At 55.2% G+C, this 10,510-nt stretch overlaps 1 protein-coding gene across 1 annotated transcript in view; it reads left to right on the top strand.

The window, feature by feature from the left end:
• Window positions 1-1,787: 1,787 nt before the first annotated feature.
• Window positions 1,788-10,510, top strand: part of SPOCK2 (SPARC (osteonectin), cwcv and kazal like domains proteoglycan 2) — a 29,669-nt gene continuing 20,946 nt past the window's right edge. The window contains exon 1 of the mRNA XM_008968983.3: window positions 1,788-2,578. Within this exon, the coding sequence (XP_008967231.1) occupies window positions 2,390-2,578 (189 nt within the window). The 5' untranslated portion in view covers window positions 1,788-2,389. The remainder of the gene's footprint in view (window positions 2,579-10,510) is intronic.

Here is a 10,510-nt window from a genome sequence, read left to right as displayed (position 1 = left end):
TCTCGCTATGTTGCCCACGATGGTCTGGAACTCCTAGGCTCAAGCCATCCTCCTGCCTCTTGGCCTCCTAAAGTGCTGGGATTACAGGTGTGAGTCAGCACACCTGGCCCTTTTTTTCTTCTTTGTAAACTAAAACTATTGGCCATTTCCTACAAGTTTTACACCAGTCATCTGGAAATTTGGGTTCTTCTTCCTAAATAGCATTACTATTGGCTTCACTAATGGGACTGGAATGTTGTTGATTAGCTTTCGACACAAGACTAGTATTGACCCAGCTTGAAGGTGCTACAGAAGGCAAGTCCCACTGGAGAAGCTACCTGGGACTGTGGGAGCCATTTTGACCCTCAGAGTCTGGAGACAGCTATTGTCATATTGATGGGCATCTTGACAGCACCTTTCCAAACTCTTTATTCAGCAACTTTGGTAACTCTGGAAGCCCCTAAGATAGCACAGGAATCGGAGAGCTGTGGTATCTGGTACCTATCTCCTAAGTGCCTTAGAGATATATAGCTAGCTTTGCTAAAAACGAAAACAAAAACAAAAACAAAACAAAACTAGGATTGTAGGATTGAGATGGTGGAAAAGATGGCAAATTTTGATGAATCTTCAGAACTGTGGGACACCGTAGCCTTCTCTTCCCAACCAGAGGAAAGACTAACTTTTTAAAAAAATGCCCATTATGCCCACTTAGTATGTAATTTTGCTTGCACTTTACAGCAATTTTAATGATGGTGTATTACCATTAGTTTTAGATAGAAAATAGGTAATTGCTCAAGAATCCAGCCAGTAAGTGGGATTCTGTCCTCTAGTCTCCACGACAGCAAGCCGTGCTCTCTCACTGTACAGCGCCAGGACACACCCAGGAAGAATGCTTTATTACTGTGAGATGAAGACGTCAATGGCCAGGGCCTCACTGCAGCACCACCACTAAATCCAACAGCAAAGGAAACAAGAAAACACGGAAAGGGAGCTATTGTTTTCTGTTTTCCCAACGAGACTCCAGCCTGAGCCACTGAGGCATTCAGAGTTCCCAGATAGGCCAGATTCAGGGTGACAAGGAACCTTGTAAGCTATGTTTTTTCCTACTGATTAAGATTATGTTTTTTAAAGCATTTAAAAATTTTATTTTATTTTATTTTTAGATCACAGCAGCTAAGTCTTTTTATAAAAACACAGTCTAGGGCTTGGGTCCCAAAAGTTCACTAGGTTTTGTCCCATCAGATGATGTTTCCTCTTTAATGTATTTGTAATGTAAACCTGTCCCCATTTCTGCTGTGATCTTGGGACTGTGGCCAGCCTCCAGCCTTCCCCGCTGGTGTGTCAACATTTAAATCTACAGCCAATAAGGAGGGTCGCAGTTTCAACAAAACCCGAAACACCTCAAACAAAACCAGCACCCCACCCCAGCCCCCCACTCCCCGGCTTCCCCAGTGGCTTATTCAAACTAACTTGAAGTCAAAAAACCATAAGCAAATATGCCTTTTCCAAATTTGCAGCCTCCAAGGCAGATGAAATGGTCAGACATTTGCCTTTTAGGGTTGTCCTGGGAAGAGCTGACAAAACGGGTGACAGCCCCTAAACAGCTGCCTGGGGAGGAGGACATCTGCCTCTGTTTCACCAGCCACTCAGTGCTCAGGCCTTGCCTTGCGCAACGCGGTGCCGCTGGGGAGCAATGGTTCTGAGCAGCCAGTTGTTATACGGCTTTTGTCTTAACGAAGCCACCCATTACGGTAGAGCCATAACTCGCAGGAAGCCAGCTGTCAGGGCTGTGGCGCAGGCCCCTCTGGGTGGGAGGCAAGGGGAGAAAAACAGTGTCTGACCAAATTCCCTTTCCGACACCTGAGCCTGGCTGGCTTTGTAACCGGAGAGTTTTGTGCCCTCTCCCCCATCCCATCTTCCCCGGGGAGATCCTGGGGCCCTTCTTGCTCTCCATCCTTGGAGGGAGCTCAGGGACATTTCGGGATTCTGGATTTCTTGGTCTGCAACTCCCTGTGTGCCAGGCGGGGCTGGGCCCCGCTGCGGCTGGCTGGCGTTTGGCGCTCTCAACGAGGGAGCGCTTCGCTTTGAAATCTACCCACTCCTTTTTTTTTTTTTTTTAAACCAGGTATGATGATGTCAAACGTGATGCTGATGCTACAGTTACAGCCCCTGCTGGCGCAGCCTCTCTGATTCTCTCTCCCTCTCCGCGTCCAGTGCTGGGCTTTTTCAGACAAGTGCATCTCCTAACCAGGTCACATTTCAGCCGCGACCCACTCTCCGCCAGTCACCGGAGGCAGACCGCGGGAGGAGAGCTGAGGACAGCCGTGTGCGCTTCGCCAGCAGCGGGGTGGGAGGAAGGACATTAAAATACTGCAGAAGTCAAGACCCCCCAGGTCGAACCCAGACCACGATGCGCGCCCCGGGCTGCGGGCGGCTGGTGCTGCCGCTGCTGCTCCTGGCCGCGGCAGCCCTGGCCGAAGGCGACGCCAAGGGTCTCAAGGAGGGCGAGACCCCCGGCAATTTCATGGAGGACGAGCAATGGCTGTCGTCCATCTCGCAGTACAGCGGCAAGATCAAGCACTGGAACCGCTTCCGAGACGTGAGTCCGCAGGGCTGCCAAGGCAGAGACCCGGGGTTGCGGGTTCGGGGATTGAGCTCCGGGGTCTGCGGGAGCGGCCGCCGCACGTCGCAGCCCGAGGCTCCGCAGCCTGGCCGGCTAATTACACGGAAAGTAAACAGTACTGGGGGTCACAGCCCGGCGCCCCTCCCCTGTCCCTGCGGCCCGGGCCGGCGGCCCTGGGACCCCCCAGCCCCGGGACTCCCAGCTCCACACCTGCCCGACGCTCCGGGGGCGCGCGCTCCGGGGTCTCCCCTGCGGGCCGGGAGTGGGAAGGGGTGCGGGGCCGGGGGGACCCAGACCCCGGCTGCGGCTGGACCCCGACCCGGTCCCCAGCTGCGTTGTGCGAGCCGCCCCCGGGCCTGCCCCAGCCGCTGGGATGCTGCAGGCTGCACATACGGGGCACTGCAGCACCGGCAGGTCTGGGTGGGGCCGGCAGTGAGGGTGGCATCGGCTCGCGCGGTGCCCTCTGTTCCCACCGTGGGCTTTGCGGGAGGGGGACAGCATGGGACGGGAGTGTGACCGGGGCTCTGGGTCTGGGGTCCCAGCAGCCTTCCTAGGCGAGATGGTGGAAGGCGTGTCCGTACGGGGGTGGGCTGGGGTCCCCGTGCAGAAGGGCGCGCGAGGACCCAGGCTGGTTTTCCCGGACCAACATTTCAGGGGGGAATCCAGCCTGGAGCGAGGGGAGCAGCTCGGAGCCAGAGGAAGGCTCCCGGCCCGGTGGGCTTGAGAAGCCGGGGAGAGTCCAGAAGCTGGGTTTGGGGGCCCCCGGCGGGCGCCGCCCGAACCCCGGCGTAACCTTGGGCCGAACTCCGCGGGGTGGGGGCGGGGGGGTAGCTGCGGCACTTTTGTTTACCGGCACCTGTGGATCAGAGGGGAAGTCGCAGGCGGCGGCCCGGCGGGGCTGGCTCCTTCCTCTCGGCCGGGCCGGGTTGGGGGCTGGGGAAGCAGGGGTGAGGCAGGGCGGGCGGAGGGTGTGGCTGGACCCCGAGATCGTTGGGGGTGCTGTGGGGGATGGGCCCGGATGCGCCAGAGGCGACGCCGGCTGCTCCTGGCGACCTGGTGCTCACCGCCGCCCTGACCCCAGAAAACCTCTTCTAGGACCCTGGCCCTTACTCCTCCTTCCCCAGGTTCCCTCGTCCGACCCACCCAGTACAACGCAGGCCACACCATGACCTCTCCCGTTTTCTCTTAAACTGCGTGCATCCACAAGTTCCTTGGAAATTTGTTTAAAACACACATGCTTCATAGGCTATCCAGCCAAGTGATGGGAAGAGGCAGAGATTTGGATCTTTTTGTTACCGTCAGACAAGTGACTGTTTCTCCCCAAAGTCAAACTGGCAGGTTGTAATTCACAGAGGACAGCAGGAACCACGGGCAGCCAGGTCTCCAGGCTGAGTGGCCGGGCCCCCCGATGGGCTGCTGATCTCCGCCTTCGCCCCACATGCGACCTGTCCAGCCGCAGGAGCCTGGAGCCCCGCGAGGCCTTCCCGAGGCACCTGCAGGCCCGGCGCAGATGAGCCGCAGTCTCCTGCCGCCTCCTGGGCAGCAGCCTGGCCACAGCAGCGAGGGGGCGGCAGCAGGCCGGGCCATCCGGAATCCATGTGTCACTGGCCTAGGCCTCCCTCCGACTCACTGTCTGTTTGATCTGCCAAAATGGGACCAGTGAAGGTCAGAGGGAAAAGAAATGCTTAATCAGAACAGGAAAGGTTTAAAATAAAAGATTCCTCCCCACCTCCCTTCTTCCACCTGCTTCCAATAGCCAGCTCCGCGGGTGAGAATAAATGACTTACTGCTTGACCCCATGGCACTGGGCTACCCACCTGTCTCTCTGTATTGGTGCCAACCACTTCCCCCTTCCTCTCATGCTCATCAGAAGAAAGGCACTAGATTTGAAAGTCTTCAGGACTTGCACATATAAGATTCATGGGAAAGCTTTAGGTGTGTGTTGATTTTGGTAGCCTCAGGCTTTTGTAGGGCAGATGTCCTCTAAAACCCCATTTAAGGTAGTCCTGGCTGCAGGAGGACAGGGTCAGGGAGAGAAGTAGGACAAAGAAGGCTGGGCAAGAGGGCCTGGCCCTGGGGATCTGTTGACAGCCTCTGCAGAAAGGCAGGAAGGAGGCTGCTAGCTCAGAGCCACTGCATTGCATAACTCTAGGGGTGCCACAATAGAAATGGGGCCCCCTGAAGTTGTGCAGTGCCCAGACAGTACACAGGGTCCCCACCAGCACTACAAACACATCCCTCTTCTGCCAGAAGAAGCCCTACTTCCTGCCTAAGGGCTGAAGGCACTCTAACTGGGCCCAGTAGCAACGGGCTTTATATTTCCATTAGGCCAGCTCTTTGGAAAATATGCTCCTTGTTTCCTCAAAGGAGAAAGGGAAATTTCGTTTGAACCCCTTAAGGGGTTGCAAGGTTGAACTGGGACCTTGTTCATAACCCCAAAATGGTACAAGGCCCCCCTATTTGTCCTAGTAGGGTGGAGGCAAGCAGGACGAGTGGGATACTCTTGGGGAACAGGATTGGGAGGGAAATGCCTCATTCACGTGATGTGGACAGAACTGAAGGGGGAACTTGAGGGAATCAGGCTGAAAGGGTCAGGAGAATGAAGAAGAGCAAGAAAACTTGGGGAGTTGCTCCACTTTGGAATTGGCCAGAGCTGGTTGAGAGGGAGCGCAGCTTAGCATCTTTCTCTGAGCACCAGGATTATAGGGAAGGCAGGATTTACCAGTTGAGTAATCCTCCCCTCCAGTGGGCTCAGGGCTCTTACAGCCTGTGCCTGGGTCGATCTCTTCTAATGCTGGGTGCCCGGCTGCCAGGGAGGAGGGGATTCTGGCAGAAGACGGGGGAGGTTGTGGACTCCGCCTGGCTCCCTGGCCTACAGATCTAGCTGTACCCTGCCCTGGGCAGTCCTGGGCTTTTCCAAGCCCTGCTCTCCGATGCTCCTACCTCCCAATTCACTCCCTGCACAACTGGGTGGAATTTAATGCAGGTCTTTGGAACAAAGCATCTAGGGCCTAGCGGGATGGACACTTGGAGGAGACAGGTCCATTACACAGCATTCTTCAGGGCAGGCTCCACAGAGCTTGGCTACGAAGAACTGACTGTTGTCTTTCTTCTTGGCTCTTCTCTACTTTGTACTCCACTTCTATGAAGTTTTCATTATATTTATGAGTGTCTCACACAGTGCTTGGCACCCAGGAGGCGCACAGTTCATATAAGTTGAATCCCTGATGCAGTCAGCACTCACATCTGCCGTTAAATTAAATCAAATTAAAGCACTTTAATTTGAGTGGTCTCTTGTGCCTCTCAAGGACCTGGGAGATAGTTATTGTTACTTTACAGCCTACCATTTTATGGTTGTAGAAACTGAGGCACAGAGAAGTAATTTACCCAAAGGTCAAATAGCTAGTAAGTAGCAGAGCTGAGATTTGAATCCAAGTCATCTCACTTAATTTTGCTTTTCAGGGAATTCTAGGCCTCACCCTTAGCGAAAGTGAGAAGGAAGGGTCTACCCTGAAGAGCAAAGTATACTCTGGCTTGTGTCCTCTGAGTCTTCAAGGATGCCCTGAGTAGAAGTGTCACCTCCCAGGAAGGTGGGCCAAAGCCCTCAGTGTCTCCAGCAGCCTGCCTATAGCCTACTCCCCACCCAGGCCTAGCAACACTCCAGAGGCAGCTCTCCACCCAGGAGGGGCCAGGGTGCAGTGTGCTGGGACAGCTCTGGCCTGGGTGCCAGTTCGGGCTCTGCCGCTGACTGGCCCCAGGATGCCGGGCACATCACCTAAGCCCTCTGAGCTTCGGTTTCAGACTAGGAAACTGAAAGGGACGCATAGGTGTGAAGGCACCTTGTCAGGGGGCTGGAGGGCTTCCAGGGCAGTACTACGCTTCTCCCCCACGGAAAAACCACCAGATGGGTCCTCATTTCTGGGGCTGGCCCACACCATGCCTGTCCCTGTGAGAAAGACGTTACTGCACGTTCACTGTCACTCATTCACTGCAGATCTGAGCCCTTCCTGTATGCCAGGGACTTCATCATGATCCTGGGGTCTGGTCCAGGGATATTGTTACCTGCCGGCTAACAATATCGTGTGTTTAGGAACACCAAGAAGGCAAGTAGCAAGTAGCCACAAAGGGGCTCCCTCCTGACCACCCCTCCCTGCTTCCCACCCCACACACCTAAACCACTGCGAGTGTGGGGATGCGCTGCGCCGACGTCTGTGGGTAAGTGTGGGTGTGTGAGAAGAACCCAAAAGTGGGTCAGGATGGATTTCATAATTGGGGTTTGGGTCCTCTGCCAGATAAAGTGACTAAAAACAAAACAAAACATATAACAACAACAACAACAATTGGGGTTTGAGAATGGGAGGGTGGGCCTTTCCCTGACCTCCCCTCCACCCCACCTTCTAACTGGAGCTGGAGCAGTGTCAGCAGAGTGATGGGCTCTTGAACACCCAGCGAGACTCCAAGCCTGGGAAGAGAGGGAGAGAAGAGCCCTCTTTGCCTGGAGAGGCTGTCGTATGCTACTCCAGTCTTGCAGCAGCCTGAGAGGATGGGAAGCCAGCACCCTCCCGTCCCCTTCTCAAAAAGGTCAGAAGGCTACCTGGAGCACAGAAGAGCTCTGTCCTACCCTAAGCCCCAAGGGCCAGAGAGAGCGCTCTGCTCATCTTCCCAGTGAGGGGACAGAACTAGCTGTGTGACCTTGCGGCAGCCACTTCACCTTTCTGGGCCTTGATTTTCCTGGTGGTTTAGTGGGGAGGTGAAACCAAATCATCTGCAGAGGCTTTAGCATGCTGTCACTCCAGGAAGAGCCTGGCAATGGCCTGGCCACCCACACGTATACCCTGCTTATCCTACCACACCACCGCCACAGGCTGGGCAGCAGGTCTTTGGGTTTAAAGTAGAGATTCTCTTTTTTCTCCAGAGAAAGTACCTGTGACCAGATTAGGGGAGGGTGTATATTAGCTGGAGACCAAGAAACCTGAGAAATGGGGCCTAATGGCATCTTGGGGCAAGCATCAGGCTGAGGACACACGTATCATCTCTCTTAGCGTGGGCTGCTGTAACAAGATACCAGAGATGGGGTGGCTTAAACAACAGAGATTTATTTTGTCCTCACAGTTCTGGAGGCCAGGAAGTCTAAGATCAGGATGCTGGCAGACTCGATGTTTGATGAGGGCCCTCTTCCTGGCTTACGCTTTTCTCATTATAGCCTCACATGGCTGAGAGAGAGAGCATGAGCTCTATGTAGCCTCTTTTTTTTTTTTTTTTTTTTTTTTGAGACAGGGTCTCACTCTGTCACCCAGGTTGGAGTGCAGTGATGCAATCCTGGCTCACTGCAACCTCCACCTCCTGGACTCAAGCAATCCTCCCACCTCAGCCTCCCAAGTAGCTGGGATCACAGGCACACACCACCATGCCTGGCTAATTTTTGTATTTTTTGTAGACAGGGGGTTTCACCATGTTGCCCTTGCTGGTCTTGAACTCCTGGACTCAAGCAATCCACCCCCCTCCGCCTCCCAAAGTGCTAGGATTACAGACATGAGCCACTGTGCCAGCCTCTAGCCTCTTATTCAGACCCCAATCTCATCATGAGGGCCCTACCCTGATGGCTTATCTAAACTGAATCCCTCCCCCAAGGCCCCGTCTCCTAATCGACTCCCATTGGAGGTCAGGATTTCCGCATATGGGTTTGGGGGGGACACAAACATGCAGTCCACAACCCCGTCTCTGCGCGTCTCCTTGCAGGAGCAATGTGGGTCTTCCAAGAGTTGTGGATGGGAAAAATGTATGCCCAGGCCTATGCCTGGATACACAGTTTAGATACCACTGTGCCCAGCCTCAGTGTGCAGACCTGGCCCGGCTGTGGCTCTTGAAGTGTGCCAGCCTCTGACCGCCCAAGGGCTTGGCCAGCATCCAGTTGCAGGTGTGGCTCCTCCCTTGGGGTTCCTGCAGCATTTATTGGCCATAACTCATTTGGCACAGGTTGGATGCTGCCTCATAGCATCACTTACACTGCGGGCTGTATCTTCAGAGTCCTTCTGCTGGTATTTGTAATGTGTGTTTGTCACATTCCTCCCATCGTGATCCCCTGAAGAGTGGGTCTGGGAACAGTCAGCCTTGTGTACCTTACCACCCCATCCCCAGAGCATTGCATGGGGTGTTTGGCACACAGTAGGTGCTCAATGTAAACGTGTGCACTGTGGCATGTTAGAGCCAGACAGGATCTCATCCAGCCCGTTCTCTGCACCCCTCCCTCCCCTCTCCAAGTAGCAGTGCTGTGGGTTCAAGTAAAGAGGGGCTGGGGCGCTGGTCTGATTGTGTTGGTGATTTGGGGAGATCTCTTCCTTTTCCGGAACCCCAAAAGGTTGGGACAAACACAGCAACAAGCCCAGCTCCCTGAATTTCAGTGATTCATTTGTGGGATAAAGGAGTGAATGATAAAGTGAATGACGACTGTCCCCGCATCTCCCTGTCCTTCAGCCCTCCGTGCCTATCCCTGGCTATAGCCAGTCTCCCACTTTATCCTGTGGAGAGGGTGCTCTGAGCCTCTTCCCCACTCCCACACCATATTATGCCCACAGAGTGGGCCAGCCACCTGTCAGACATGTGGATGGTGGAGACAGGGCTCCCTCGGGTAGAGAACAGATTCTGTAGGGTGGGGCGTCCAGCCCCCTCCTGCTGTCTTCCCCAACACCTGCCAGTCGGTCAAGGCTGCCCTGTACAGAAGGACAAGCCAGGCCCAGCTGGTGTCTTACCTCTGCCTGGATGCAAACAGCTCGCTCCTTCCCTGATCCCTTGTCCCCTGGCACAGGGCAGAGGACGCGAAGGCTCTGAAATCGTTCTGGCTCCTATTCCGCTCATCTCCAAGTTCTCAGTTTGGAAGAACTGGGGGAGCAGAATCCTGGAGACTCAGAAGCACTGAGCCCCACATTTCACAGGTGAAGAAACAGGGCCAGAGAAAGGGCAGGCACCTGCAACCCCACTCCTCTTGTGGCCCGGGGCTCTTCCCCTGCACCACGGCCTGTGGCTCAGCTCCAGCCCTGGGGTCTTCCTCAGACCTCCCTGGGCTTGAATTCTGACCCCCACCCCCATGTTCCAGGAGGGAAGCCATGGTCCTGAGGCAGCTCAGAACATAGCCCCGGGCCCCTCACACCTCCCACTGTTCTCTGCCCTTTATAGACTATTGGGGCCACCGCCTGGAGCAGGGACCAAGGACTAGGGGAGCCACCAAGATGCCACTGGACCAGCAGGGAGGTCAGGGCCCGGGCAGCAGGTGGGTGTTGGCGCAGGCATACCTGAGCCCAGGCCCAGCCCGGCTCCTGGCATGCAAGGAGTGATGATAAGCACAGTTTTGTCCTCCAAGGAAATTCCTCTGAGGGCAGAGGAGGTGGGAGGCCAGAGTCTTCTAGATGCCTGTCTCCTTCTGTTTATCCAGGCCTATCACAGCCTCTGCCGCCCCCTCCAAGAGAGGCTCAAGTATTTAATGACTGGCCCCTCTGCCCCCCACCCTTCCCAGCCACCCCCACCCCCTCGCAGGGACACTGCCTCCCCAGGTGCCCTCTCCCAGGTGTGTGATGGGGTGTTAATCCTCAGCAGAGGAGGATCCCAGGTGTCCCCACTGGGCCCCACCTTGCTCTTTTCTGAGTCCCTCTGTCTGTGCCTTGTGGCTATTTCCAGGGAGGGCAGGAGGAGGCCACAGAGGCAAGCTTCTCTCCAGTCCTGGGCCTTCTTCGGTGGACTGGCCTCCATCACAGGCCCCGTTGCCTGAGGAATGAGGCCAAAATAATGGCAGATACAGGGCCTCTCAGAGGCTGAGCCAGGCCTGGCCCACTTCCATTTTTAGAGATTCTTGATCTATTAAAAAATGAAGAAATGCCGTAACAGGGTTAGGGAAATTGTGGTGTATTCAGTCTT

This window comes from Pan paniscus, chromosome 8, assembly GCF_029289425.2.
Source record: "Pan paniscus chromosome 8, NHGRI_mPanPan1-v2.0_pri, whole genome shotgun sequence".
Taxonomy (NCBI): domain Eukaryota; kingdom Metazoa; phylum Chordata; class Mammalia; order Primates; family Hominidae; genus Pan; species Pan paniscus.
The sequence above is the reverse complement of the archived record's forward strand: the minus strand, read 5'-3'. Positions and strand labels throughout refer to the sequence as shown.